Source organism: Heteronotia binoei, chromosome 2, assembly GCF_032191835.1.
Source record: "Heteronotia binoei isolate CCM8104 ecotype False Entrance Well chromosome 2, APGP_CSIRO_Hbin_v1, whole genome shotgun sequence".
NCBI lineage: Eukaryota > Metazoa > Chordata > Lepidosauria > Squamata > Gekkonidae > Heteronotia > Heteronotia binoei.
This window is the reverse complement of record NC_083224.1, coordinates 96,620,520-96,635,464: the sequence shown is the minus strand read 5'-3', so window position 1 is coordinate 96,635,464 and position 14,945 is coordinate 96,620,520. Positions and strand designations below refer to the sequence as shown.

The following is a 14,945-nucleotide window of genomic DNA, read 5'->3' as shown; positions in this document are numbered from 1 at the left end:
GTCAGTCTGACTTCAATACCGGGAAAGTTGGTAGAAAGCATTATCAAGGACAGAATGAGTAGGCACATTGATGAACACGGGTTATTGAGGAAGACTCAGCATGGATTCTGTAAGGGAAGATCTTGCCTCACTAACCTGTTACATTTCTTTGAGGGGGTGAACAAACATGTGGACAAAGGAGACCCGATAGATGTTGTTTACCTTGACTTCCAGAAAGCTTTTGATAAAGTTCCTCATCAAAGGCTCCTTAGAAAGCTTGAGAGTCATGGAGTAAAAGGACAGATCCTCTTGTGGATCAAAAACTGGCTGAGTAATAGGAAGCAGAGAGTGAGTATAAATGGGCATTCTTCGCAGTGGAGGACGGTAAGTAGTGGGGTGCCGCAGGGCTCGATACTGGGTCCCATGCTCTTTAACTTGTTCATAAATGATTTAGAGTTGGGAGTGAGTAGTGAAGTGGCCAAGTTTGCGGATGACACTAAATTGTTCAGGGTAGTGAGAACCAGAGAGGATTGTGAGGAACTCCAAAGGGACCTGTTGAGGCTGGGTGAGTGGGCATCAATGTGGCAGATGCAGTTCAGTGTGGCCAAGTGCAAAGTAATGCACATTGGGGCCAAGAATCCCAGCTACAAATACAAGTTGATGGGGTGTGAACTGGCAGAGACTGACCAAGAGAAAGATCTTGGGGTCGTGGTAAATGTCACTGAAAATGTCAAGACAGTGTGCGTTTGCAATAAAAAAGGCCAACGCCATGCTGGGAATTATTAGGGAGGGAATTGAAAACAAATCAGCCAGTATCATAATTCCCCTGTATAAATCGATGGTGCGGTCTCATTTGGAGTACTGTGTGCAGTTCTGGTAGCCGCACCTCAAAAAGGATATTATAGCATTGGAGAAAGTCCAGAAAAGGGCAACTAGAATGATTAAAGGGCTGGAACACTTTCCCTATTAAGAAAGGTTGAAACGCTTGGGACTCTTTAGCTTGGAGAAACGTCGACTGCGGGGTGACATGATAGAGGTTTACAAGATAATGCATGGAATGGAGAAAGTAGAGAAAGAGGTACTTTTCTCCCTTTCTCACAATACAAGAACTTGTGGGCATTCGATGAAATTGCTGAGCAGACAGGTTAAAACGGATAAAAAGAAGTACTTCTTCACCCAAAGGGTGATTAACGTGGAATTCACTGCCACAAGAGGTGGTGGTGGCCCCAAGCATGGCCACCTTCAAGAGGGGTTTAGATAAAAATATGGAGCACAGGTCCATCAGTGGCTATTAGCCATAGTGTGTGTATGTGTGTGTGTGTATAAAAATTTTTTTTGCCACTGTGTGACACAGAGTGTTGGACTGGATGGGCCATTGGCCTGATCCAACATGGCTTCTCTTATGTTCTAAAGCTCCCTTCATCAGATATGAAAACATTGTTGGCCTCTAAGGTGCTTCTGGACTCATCTAGCATAACTAGTCATGCAGTTCTTTACATCCAGGCCTCTGAGTAAGAATTTAATTTGGAAGCTGAATTAAGGCCTTCCTAAACTTTTTTTTTGATTGATTATGCTAAAATACGCTATATTTTGGCAACTTTTGTGTATATGGAGGGGTGCATGGAAACATATTTCGTAAGCAGATATTTTGTAGAGTTTCATAGAAATTAGTTATCTGTTCTTTCATGCACGATAGGTCAGTGTCTCATGTAGAATATGGACAGGGAATTGAATGTAGCTTCCTAAGTCTGTGGTGTTGATTTGTTTGTTTAATTTGTATTAACTGTCTTTCAAGCCTCCATGAAGTGAAGAGATGCAACCTGCAAGTTAATTTATTATAACACACAGGTTTCTAGCTGTAGCATTGTATGAATGGGGATATTTGCATAGATCTCTGACATCTGAGAGTTGGTCCCTATTTCACATCTATAAAATAGTTATGGCATTTGGCTTAAATAAGTGTTTCAAGAATTGCAAATATTTCTTGAAGTCGTGCAGAATCTGGATGGAAGAAATAACACAGACATAGGGAAGTGAATTTTTGGGTTATTTGTTCCATTGAAAAGAGGGATCTATTTTTCATGCAGGTACCCATTAAAGGACATTAAGTAGTAGTTGTGGTAATAATAAATCAATGATAATTGTACAAAATAAGATATCTGCTGGTGTGGTCTGCTCACTACCATTATGTGGCTGGATAATATAGGAAGCCCTGCTATGTAGTTCTTCTGTTCTCCGCTTGATGACTGATGGGATCCCTTTGTCAGTGTCTTATTTTGTTCAAAATCTGAACATGGTTTGATAAACAATTACTAATTTGGAGGGTGTGTTAAACTCATACCTGCTTTACTAGTCTTTAGTATTTTGGAGATGAGGAGAGTTGGGGTGCACATAAAATGACCAAGCAATATTATTGTCTCATAAATATTATGTGAGGGCCAATCTGTAATCAGAAATGTTGTCATGCCTGATAAGATCACCCCTTCTCTGGCTGCTTGATGTCTCCTATCAGAAATCTTCAAAGGTCCAAGTATACTTTCATAGAAGTGAGGAGAACAGACTGGGAGGGAGCCATATCAGATAAGATCACAATTTTCTCCTCTTGTGATTGTAAAGCTTATCGGCATTTGACTGTTGCGTCTCTTTCCATGTTTCAGAAGGCTCATCTCTTTTCCATCTGTTTATTTTAGAGGGTCGATGAGTGGATGGCAAAGGAAGGCCTCTTGGATCCCAGTGTCAAGTCAATTTTTGTAACCTGTGGAGACTGGGATTTGAAAGTAATGTGAGTATTGTATGGACTATTGTACATTTATGGTGTGACCACTCTTTTCCCTGGCAAGGTTTCCTCCTCTTTCTCCTTCTCCTCCTTCGGCAGGTGAATATTGCTATGTCTGATATTTTGGGGATACAGACGATGCAGTACAGTACAATCACTCCATATCTCATGAGCCTTTCAATCAAAGACTTGGCATGCACCCTAGGCCTTCCTCTTTTTCAGTTGCCCTCCCTGTAGCTGGTTACCTGGAAGAGGAGAGCTAGCACGTCCTCCCAGACCTGAGTCTCTGGTTCTTATAAAGGAGACTTCCTGGGGCATGCCTGCCTATTCCTGCTTGCCTCACTGAGAGTTGTCACCTTCCTGGGTTGATTAGCAGGAACTATTGCTGATCAGGTGTGACTGTGCCAGCCTCGCATTCCAACTCCATATCTATACGTGTGTGTGTGTGTGAATGTATATGTATGTGTGTATATATATGTATATCTGTTTATATACATATATATATATATGCGTGTATATGTGTGTGTGTGTGTGTATATATATATCTGTGTATGTGTGTATATGTGTGTGTATGTGTGTATATATGTATATGTGTGTATATATGTGTGTGTGTATGTGTGTATATGTGTATATGTGTGTGTGTGTGTATGTATGTATATGTGTGTGTGTGTGTGTGTGTGTGTATAAATAAATAAATAAATTAGATTTATGAATCACCCATCCCTGCCAACTCGTTCCAGCATATTAAATCTTAGGGCTATCCCATGTGGTGGATGTTTATCCCTCACCTGGCCCTGCTGGGTTGGGGATGTTGCTGGCTTCATCAGACATTATGCTGGATACTCTGTGGAGAAAAATAATTGAAAGCCTGTGAACTGTTCAACTTGCCTCTCCTAAATGAAGATGTGATCTTATTGAAATGTGCAGAATACCCTGGCTATCCATGTTGAGGGTCTCTTGGAACATCTACTTATATTCTGAACATGTTTAAAGGACTTTTCAAATTTTGCACTAGCATTTTGTCATTGTTGAAAATGATGTAAAGCTTTCAGCAAGTTAAAATTTTGTATGTATGAAGCTTACTTGACCTTGATGAATTGTTGTGATTGAACTATATGTATGAACTATATGTATTATGTGGATAATAGTATTGAAATTTAACAGTATTGAGTATTATGTTAGTTATTTTTCATGGATTTGCTTCTGTGGTCTTCTTGTCTGTGATTCTCTCCTACATGGCTTCATGGGCATGCCTGACTTCAACAAGCCTACCACCTGGCAGGGCCAGATCTAGGGAGGGGCAGAGGGGTTTTTTTGCCCTGGGTGCTGGCTAAAGAGGGGCGCCACGAGGCAGTTGCTGTGCACACAGCAGGAATCAACCAGATGGCAAAGCAAGCGCTAATGCCCAGCCTGGAGCTGTTGCACGGAAGGGATTTTTGCTTCTCCTCCTCCTTCAATAGTGCTTCATTCGCAGTTCAGGGCAGGAAAGTCTTGCCCCTCTTTCCTAAGTGGACCTATCACTGTAGTCCATCAGTGGGGCCAGGACACTAGAAGCCATCCAACAGTTGCGCCCCCCCCCCCCCCCCAGCATCAAGAATACAGAGCATCACTGCCCCAGACAGAGAGTTCCATCAATACCCTGTGGCTAAGAGCCACTGATGGACCTCTGCTCCAGATATTTATCCAATCCCCTCCTGAAGCTGTCTATGCATGTAGCTGCCACCACCTCCCGTGGCAGTGAATTCCATGTGTTAATTCCAATTACTCTAGGGAACTCTGCAGCCCCAGCCACCCTTCCCCTTCTCAATCTGGTCCCAAAATGCTTGTGCTAGTCCTGGGAGCTGACAATCCACCCTACCCCCATCAGTTCAGTAACAGTACACTTCTGACTAGTTCCAGGGGGTGGCAATCCACTCTGTCCCCTGGAAATCCCATCCCAGAAAACCTGTAGTGGTCTCGGGGACTGGCAATCCACCCTGCCTGCTGGGAATCTAGTCCCAGAACACTTATGCTAGTCAAAGAGACTGGCAGTCTGGTTCCAGAACACCTTTGCCATTCTCTGAACTCTGCTCCTTACACTTCTTTACTCCTGCTCTAGCAAGTTAAAGTGGCCCTTGCTTACAGGGTGCATGAGCATTCATCATATGTATATGATTTTATTCATTGTCCCACATTTACTGAATTTGCCCATATGCAAATATGTAGTTACATAGGACTTGGCCAAGCATCTGATCACTATCAAATCTGTAGTGCTTATTATATCTTTAATTTCAGAAAAACCCAAAAGATGTAGTTTAGATACGTCAGATGTCTTTGTTCTTCAGTTTTGAGTTTTGTTAATTGAGGCACAACTCCCTCCTATGTTTGCAATTTCTAATTCTTCAAAACCCCAATCCAAATTTTTAATTGTTAAATTGCACTAAGTAAGAGTGCAAATTAAAATTCCATTATAAAAATATGTTTGGTTATGGAAGAGATACCATAGTAGTTCCAAAGCCTGATAAGGTATGTTCTTAGTAGTTCCAAAGCTTGGTGAGGTATGCTGGGTCGTGTTGATAGCTTCTTCTCTTAATTTCTGATGTTTATTGTAAGCTGCCTTTTCTCTTAACCTGTTTATTGTAAGCTGCTTTGGGTAGTGAACCAAAAAACAACAAGAATAAGAATTGCAGATTTATACCCTGCCCTTCTCTATGAATCAGAGACTCAGAGCAGCTTACAATCTCCTATATCTTCTCCCCCCACAACAGACACCCTGTGAGGTAGGTAGGGCTGAGAAGGCTCTCACAGCAGCTGCCCTTTCAAGGACAACCTCTGCCAGAGCTATGGCTGAGAAGGCTCTCACAGCAGCTGCCCTTTCAAGGACAACCTTTGCCCTTTCAAGGACAACCTCTGCCAAAGCTATGGCTAACCCAAGGCCATTTTAGCAGGTGCAAATGGAGGAGTGGGGAATCAAACCCAGTTCTCCCAGATAAGAGTTCACGCACTTAACTACTACACCAAACTTGCTCTCCTGTCTTTTGAAGACTTTTAAAACAAACTAATGTACACACACAAATTGTGTGCATCAAATGTTCCAGCCTCCTGAGCTTGAGTTTAAGCCACTTTGTGAGCTAGTGTGCTGTAGAGATTAAGAGTGTTGGATTGGTACCTGGAAGACCCAGATTTGAATCCCCTCTTGTGCCGTGGAAGCTTGCTGGGTGACATTGGGCCAGTTACACACTCTCATCCTGACCTATCTTGAAGGGTTGTTGTGAGGATGAAATGGAAGAGAGGAGAATGCATGTCTGGCTATGAACTCCTTTAGCCCCCTATAACAAAAGGAATTCTAGGAAAAATGCTTAGCTAATGATGGATAAAATAATATGAAAATGTTATTATTAACTATTCATAGAAGTCAACACAATTTATTCTGTTGTTTATGATAAATCTATATTATAAACATTGATAATATATGTATATATAAAGGAAAAATATAAGGGGGCAGCATTTTTTACTCCCTCCCCCCTCAAAAAATATGTAGATCCAGCCCTGCCACCTGGAGGGCATATTGCCCTACTGTGTTGACTGTGCCCTGTTACAATCTTAAATAAATGAAAATAAAATATGGAGGGTTTATACCTCTTTTGGTGTAACCAATTCATGGTTTTTATGTTGTTCTTTTGTCTTACAACATGACTAGTAATTTCTTTGTGCGCAGGGTAGCCTCCTAATTTTCTTCTCCTCTTCTTCCTCCTTGCATATACAAATGTGCGTGTCAATAAATACTCTTGTTAAAACTTTCTGTGCTGACATGGTTGACCCTGAGTCAGCTCAGAGCTAATGATGTGAAGAAATTGAGCTTGCTAGTGTCACCTTTCCCTGATTCTTTTTTTCACTTCCCAGCAGTATTCAGTGGATGAATGTGCTTAGTTGTGCTAGACTGCAGACACAACCAACATGAAGCTACAAAGATGCCAGAGTGCCTTGCCTGCCCCTATAACTATGCCTCCCTGCAGGCTGATATTAGACTTTTCTTTTACCATCTTGAAACCATGTTCACTTATTCTAAAATAAAAAGTAAACCTTACTCAACTCAACATAAGCTCAGTAACTGTAATATGTTATCCTTGTGTCACATTTATCTTTTGTTAAGTTTGTGCCTGGTTTGTAGTGAGGTCTGAGTATGATCATCATATTTAGGCTTGGAGTGAATTTTTCTCCCAAGTCAGTGAACCTGGAGGGTCTTGTAAGCCTCTTGCTTTTTCCATCTAATACATTGTGGCTTGGACTGAATGGGTTGATCTTTAAGGGATCAGTGGGTTGTTGATTTCACTTTAGGCAGAACATTTTACTACTAGGTTACCTTTTGCATTATTCTATGTCCATTACTGCTGTGGTTTGCTAGGGTTTGATTTTCTTTCAAATGGATGTTTGTGTAGGCTGCTGTGTGCTGGATCCTGCATATGTATTTCTACTGTACATGCAAGTTTTTTAGTATCTTCTAAGGGAAACATAATTTAGTTTTGAGCACACATGTTACCATCAGTAATATCTGCCCTTATAGAAAGTAAGTGGATTTTTATGATGTAGAATCTGCGTCTCCCAAACAGAATGGTGATAGTTTTCTCATAAGGAAAGGTTTGTGGGCTTGACACATATAATGCTAATCTGACATCCACAACTTGTTTGTATCTCTGCTTGGCTTTCAGTGTGATATGGGTTTCCCCCTATCTTAAGGGGCATGTTGCCTGAGATAATACATGTGTATTCTGTTCAACATTAAGAGGCTTCTTGCCTTTGCCTGATTAATACAAACTTGAAAAATGGGGAGTGAACTGGCAGCAAAAATCCCTATGGGGAATGGAGGACAGAATTATTCTCTCCCCACCCCCCGCGTATCTCAGTCATATGTATGTACAGTTAGCTTTTACATTTACTAACCTAAATTGACATCTGAGACTCTCCCTGATACTCTCTTCTGAAATTTTCATAGAAACAGCTTGGAGAGTATGCCAGGTGCCCAGAAGCATGATGGCACTTGCTGATATGTTTCCTAGCACTCTTTGCTTCTTGAGTCTTGGAGAGAAAAGGGTCTTGAATGAAACTGATAGAAAAGGGGAATCTCTCTTCCCAGTGGACTGACCAGCAAGAGTTCTGGGTTCTTCCCAAACAGGTAGGTCAGAGCTTTGCATTTTTCGTTTGGCTATATATGCCAAGGCATGGTCTGATAAAAGCACATAAATATAGCTCCCTTACTGAAGCAAAGTATGATCAGCGCCTGGATGGAAGGTCTCCTGGGAATCCCGTATACATTGTCTTGAGATCATGATGGAAGAAAAGTGAGATATAAATGTGGTAAAGTAAAATAAAATTCTTCCATTCTTCATTTCTAGTACTGGAATTCAGATTTTCCCTAGGGACTGAATTAAGGCTATATAATAAGGACATGTTTTGGTCTCTGCGTGATAGTCTAGCAATTGTTGGTAGTGTGTGTGTGTTTGGGAAGAGGTGCAGGAAGAGAATTAGAATGGCATTGGTACTGGATTCTCCTTTGCCTCAAGAGTAGTATTTTACAGTTAATGTCTTCTGACCTTGTGTGGCTATTGCCTCCAGCTGCGTTATTACCTTTTCCTGTCAATCCAGTTTTAAAGGCAAAAGTCACAAACCAGGTACAAGAATAATTGTAACAAATTAAATAAATGTATGTACAGTTTCCCATAATAGTTTGGAATTCTGTGATCTGGTTGGCCAGATCCAAAGTTCTCTGGTTGCAGTTCTTCAGAAATTCATTTATTTCAGTCCAGTGCGAATGGTAGTGCTCAGCTGTAGTGGCTTGTCCAGTTTTGGTCATCACATTTTAAGGAGGATGCACACAAACTGGGCACAATTTGGAAGAGAACCACAAAGACAAAAAGATATGGAATTCATAAAATTCAAAGGTTGAGGAACACTCTCACTGGCATTTTGGGGATAGATTTGTCGTTTATGAATAGAATGTGGAGAAGGCTGCATAGAGAAGAGAGACCAGAATCATTAAATGGGGAGCAAGAACAAGAAACAGTGGGCTCAAGTGATGGCAAAGCAGTTAATTAGCTAACGGGAAAATGTCTTATTGTCTGTAAGCCTTTAAGCATGTCCTGGAAATCCAGTCTGTTTTTTGAGATCTTTGTATTTCTTGATTTCATGAGTGAAAAATACATGGTGAAGTCCTTTTCCCACCCATAATTAAAATTTAAGGATTGGTGCCCAGCAGGAAATATCATGCCATGGAGCATTCTTAAATGTGATAATATGCTTTATGTTGGTTTGGGAGTGAGGAGACCATTCCTGCCCACAAAGATGCAATGAAAACCTCAGTATTTTTTTCCTTTCTAATTTCTTTTATTTTACATATTAGCTTTAGAGGTTGATCCAGAGTTGTCTCTTGAACAAAGTGGAAAATGCATAAAATTATAATTCCAAATTTACGAAGGTAGAGGCTCCTATGGCAACTTCTTAGTGAATAGCCCATCACTTTGTCCCAGTTAAGATTGGCTGCAGCAGCAGAGTAACATCACATCCAATTAGCAGCATATCAGGCAACATGGCTTGAGCTTGAGTGAGAGAGAGCTTGCTGCCAACCCTGACTTGTCTCATTTCCCTGTTACTTTTATCCATCACTACAAATGCCAAAGCTCCCCCCGAACTAATTAAGTTTGCATGTGTTTAGACACATTGCCAAATAAGATTTAGCAAAGCAGAACTGAGCTACATCTCTTTTCAAATGCGAGGCTCGCAGAGCTGAAATACTGCCTCAAGGACCAAAAGAGGTGAAAAAGCTCAGGGATGTGCAGCATATCTAGAATGTAGTCCTCTGTGTAGTTCAGTTGTGTCCTAAGAGTACTATGGTGGGGAGCAAACTAGTGTGCTGTTACTGTGCAAAGGATGAACAGCTGTTTTTGCTTATTTCAGGAAAATGGTGTGTGTGAGTTTACAGAAGGCATAATGGTTTAAATCCAGATACGAGAAAAGTTAAAGGCCAGAATATTGAATGTTGCGAGCATATTGTTGCAGGTTTAGTGAGCATTAAACATTTGTTTCCAGATAAATGCTGGGTGACCTAGGGGATGTACATGTGAAAATATGTGTGTAGCACTATAAGGGAACAAACAAACAAAATACACTTGGAGCCTAACTTTTTTGTTATTTCTTTTTATTGTTGGGATAATAATCTCTGGCTTTTCTCTAGCCTTGTTCTATATTAGCTTGGATTTTATTTTATCTCATCCATTTGATGGGAAGAACATAGCATACCTGGCATATTTTTGTTTTATGGCAATGAAGTGTACCAGGGATCTGGGGTACCTATTAAGAAGGGCCAGGTGTAGAGCATTCACAGAATGCTTTAAGTGCTGATGAGGCAGCAGTACTGGATTTCCTATTTAGCTGTTTTAGGTGGGATTGAATGGGTATCTTGGAAGAATCTGATGGCTAGATGGAACTGTCTGGGAGTGTGTTCTGATAATAGCTTTCTTAATTGGACTTGATGGAGGTCAGAGAAGAATAGGAGACAAGTTTGGAGGTGAAGCTTGGATGGGAGAATAAAGAATCTTGATTGGTTATGACAGTTTGAAGGATGCAGAGGACAGGAAATAAAAGAATAAGGGGGTATGTAAGCAACATTCCTTGTAAATTATGCTGTAATAATAGGAAGTTAGGTATGACTGAGCTGTCATGCTTAATAAACATTCACAGTAGATGACTAGTTCAGAAAGTATCAACTATCATATTTTTGTGTTTTTTTAGGAGTACCCCTTATTAGTGTGTGAACAGGAAGTTAAGTGCTGGGGAGACTGTTGTTTTCCATATTGTGCTTTGAAGATTCTGAGGTGAGTCTACAGATATGCTGTCCATAGTGTTCTGTGACGGGGAGGGTGAGTGTGTTACTGTTCTCAAAGGGATTGTCTTGCTGAGGATACAGCAATTCTGTACATTAGCATTGTCTTGTGATGCTTCAGGGCTCATTAGTTGTTGCCATCAGTTCCAGTCATATAGGCATTAGATAATATCCAGCAGTATTGTACGATATCATCTTGTATGATGGCTGCCAAGGTATTATAAACTAGCTGAGATCTGCAGTGTGACATACCCTGGAAGATACTGTTCTCTGTGGCTGTTATACTGGGGTGGAAAAGAAGTTGTTGATTCTGTGTCCAGTCTGTGTGCTTGACTGGATCATCTGGTTTCTGGGCCCACAGATTAGGTGGATTGGACTAGCAAAGAGGAGATGGCTGTTCTCATCCTGCTCACTCTCTGTCCTTCCTTGTTAAGATGCAATTTCTTTAACAAGGAAAAAAGCTTCTGAGTGGGAGCATCACCTTTCTTAAGGTTTGTCCTGACAAAAGCATTTCACGTCAACATAGTCTCATGTCAACTTTGGCAAATATGAGTCACTCACTTTAAAATTTTCCCTCTATAAGGAAAAGAAAGGAAAAGAAGCCCATGCACTGAGAGGAAATGAATCATACTCCACAGTCTGAATACATCATGACAGCAGTGGATCTAATGAGAGAGAGCACCATTCATTCCAGGTGTAAAGCTTCCTCCATCAGCACAGAAATGATATTCATTAAAGAAAAGCTACCTGAACCTAAAGATAAGAGATGCAAGACCTGCCAGGCTGAAATATACATGGGGATTCAGTATTGTTAAGCTCATGAAACCTTAAGCCTAAGAGCAAGTGTTGTGGGAAGGAGGTTCCTTTGGTCTGTTATCTGGGAATTAAACTTGTGAGGCCAGGCTTGGCATAAGCAGGTTCCACTCTTGAAAACAAATTATTTACAGGGTTTGGCAAACTGTATAATGTATGTCAGTTGTCATGAGAGTGAGTTGTGTATCACATAATTCTGTAACATCCTTGCCAGTGTGGTGTAGTTATGTGTGTGGACTCTTATCTGGGAGAACTGGATTCGATTCCCCACCCTTCCACTTGGAGCTGCTGGAATGGCCTTGAGTCAGCCATAGCTCTCACAGAGCTTGTCCTTGAAAGGGCAGCCTCTGTGAGAGCTCTCTCAGCCCCACTCACCTCACAGGTTGTCTGCTGTGAGGGGAGGAAGATAAAGGAAATTGTGAGCCGCTCTGAGACTGAGATTTAGAGTGGAGGATGGGATATAAATCCAATATCTTCATCTTCTTGGAGGATCAGATGGGGGAGAAGTATAGGACTCATTCATAGTATAGGACTTCACCTACTTCTAAATCCCCATACTTGGCTCTTTGGGTCACAGTTGGATTTAACTATCTTTATGTCAGGTTCTTCCCTGACCCCATAGCATTGTGGAGCATAATGCTATTTTCTGAAAGTAAACCAACACCTTATGTAACACCTTATATCTGCTATTAGAGGTGTCCATCTGGGCAATACCCAGCTGAAAAAATACCCATAAAAAACCTTACAGGTATTTTCTGGATATTTTTTCAACCTAATATAAAGCTCGGTATTTTCTAAAGCTATCCAAAATGGCTGAGCCTAAAATACCCTGAAAATATTCAAGAATTTTTGGGGCCATTGTGTAACTGGTGTTTAAAGGGATTGCCTTCTCTTTAAACACCTTCCAGGTAAATTCACTGCTTTGGAGTTCACCTGTGGTGTGGTTTGCAAAAGGTATTGAAAGGGACTGCATTCCCTTTAAAGGCCTTTCACCTTCCATTGGAATTATGGAGGAGGGGGCACCTTCTTTCGGGGCTTGTAGAATTCCACCCCCTTGTCCAATCTTTTTGAATGTTGGACTTTTTTTGAGAAGAGGCACCAAAAGCTATACTGCACATATGCTCAAAAATAGCTCCCACAGAGTCAAAGATATCCCCAAATCAATTCTCCATTATACCTTTTGAGGACCATTGACTGTAAAGGCCCCCATAGGATACAATGGAGCCAAAAAATTGAATATTTACCAAATCTGAATACCATACAGGTATCGGGATTTGGGAATATTGGGCAATATTGATTTTTTTTTTTGGGGGGGGTTCAGTAATAATAATAATAATAATAATAATAATAATAAAATTTATTTGTATCCCGCCCTCCCCGCCTCGGCAGGCTCAGGGCGGCTAACAACATTTCTTAATAACATACAGTAATAATAAAACCTTTAAATTTAACAATATAAAACAATATAAGACATTATTTAACACATTAAAAACCAGTTAATACAATTAGATAGTTTAGTCTGACAGTGCTGGTGATGTTGGACGCTAGTTCTGCCAGTTTATACACAGCGGTCTAGGTCTTTAAGCCGCATTGGCGGATCCTTATTAACAGCCTTCTTTAGCAGTCTGAGGAAGCAAGTTTAAAAAGGGTGGTCTTGCAGGCCCTGCGGAACTGGTCAAGGTTCCGCAGGGCCCGCACCTCCTCAGGGAGTTGGTTCCATAGGGCAGGGGCCGCGGTTGAAAAGGCCCATGCTCTGTTATTTTGATGTTTAATCTCTTTCGGCCCAGGGATAGCCATTAGATTTTTCCCGGCTGGGGTTCATATGGGGAAAGACGGTCCCTCAGGTAGGCGGGTCCTCGGCCATATAAGGCTTTAAAGGTAATGACCAACACTTTGTACTGGACCCGGTATATAATTGGCAGCCAGTGCAGTCCACGTAGCCCCGGCCGTATATGTTCCCATTTCGGGAGTCCCAACAACAGCCTGGCCGCCGCGTTCTGCACTAGCTGCAGCTTTCGGGTCCGGCACAAAGGTAGCCCCAAGTAGAGGGCATTACAGTAGTCCAATCTTGAGGTGACCATTGCATGGATCACTGTTGCGAGGTCCCGGCACTCAAGGAAAGGGGCCAACTGCCTTGCCCGCTTCAGGTGGAAGAATGCTGACTTGGCAGTGGCCGCTATCTGGGCCTCCATGGATAATGAAGGCTCCAGTAGAACACCCAGGCTCTTTACCTGGTGCTCTGCTTTCAATGGCGCATCGTCGAAGGCCGGGAGAGCTATTCCCCCTCCCAGAGCGCCGCGACCCACACAAAGGACCTCTGTCTTCGCTGGGTTCAACTTCAGCCCACTCAGCCTAAGCCACGTTGCAACAGCCTGTAAAGCCCGGTCGAGGTTCCCTGGGGCGGAGTCGGGCCGGCCGTCCATTAACAGATAGAGCTGGGTGTCATCTGCATATTGATGGCAACCCAGCCCAACCCGCCGGGCAATCTGGGCAAGGGGGCACATATAGATGTTGAACAACATCGGGGAGAGAACTGCTCCTGAGGCACCCCACAATCCAGTGTGTGTCTCCGGGATCGCTCACCCCCGATGGCCACCCTCTGTCCCCAACCCAGGAGAAAGGAGGAAAGCCATTGTAAGGCCGACCCCCCAACCCCAATGTCGGCGAGGCGGTGTGTCAGTAGCTGATGGTCGACTGTGTCGAATGCCGCCGACAGGTCTAACAGCATCAGCACCGCAACGCTGCCTCGATCCAGTTATACCCAAATCCAGTATACCCAAATCTGAAAAATACTGGGTTGGGTTTGTTTTTTTTTGCAACCCCCCGTCTGCTATACCTTGACACATTGTGCTGTTTCCTAAAACACACACAAAATTTAACCAATTTTGCTTCATTATTATGATCCAGAAGAACAAGAAGTGGAGCCTAGATATTTCAGCTTGGTTGAGTTTTGTGCGAACTGAGGTGTAAATTGCCAGTTTGGTGTAGTGGTTAAGTGTGCGGACTCTTATCTGGGAGAACCGGGTTTGATTCCCCAGTCCTCCACTTGCACCTGCTAGCATGGCCTTGGGTCAGCCATAGCTCTGGCAAAGGTTGTCCTTGAAAGGGCAGCTGATGTGAGGGCCCTCTCCAGCCCCACCCACCTCACAGGGTGTCTGTTGTGGGGGAGGAAGGTAAAGGAGATTGTGAGCCGCTCTGAGACTCTTCGGAGTGGAGGGTGGGATATAAATCCCATATCTTGTTCTTCTTCCTTAATGAAGTCATTGGCCTCCATGTCTGTCATTTCTCTCTTTTGGTTACAACTTGAGAAGGTGTTCAGTTCATATAGGAAACTAAATGTCATGCTGAATGCTGTGTGTATCATGGACCTTTGGTTTGTGTTAGTTTAGTCTGATAATTACTATATTGGGTCAAACAGTTCAGCCCTCTAGCAACACAAAGAAAGGTACCAACATGTTCACAAGCCAGACATGATGGTTTTATTCACCTTCTGTTGGTAATCCCCAGGATCTTGTGATTGGA

At 42.3% G+C, this 14,945-nt stretch overlaps 1 protein-coding gene across 1 annotated transcript in view; it reads left to right on the top strand.

Moving 5' to 3' along the window:
• The window catches only part of ERI3 (ERI1 exoribonuclease family member 3), a 790,890-nt gene that overhangs the window by 458,035 nt on the left and 317,910 nt on the right, over positions 1 to 14,945 (top strand). The window contains exon 5 of the mRNA XM_060231702.1: positions 2,670 to 2,761. Coding sequence (XP_060087685.1) covers positions 2,670 to 2,761 — 92 coding nt within the window. The remainder of the gene's footprint in view (positions 1 to 2,669; positions 2,762 to 14,945) is intronic.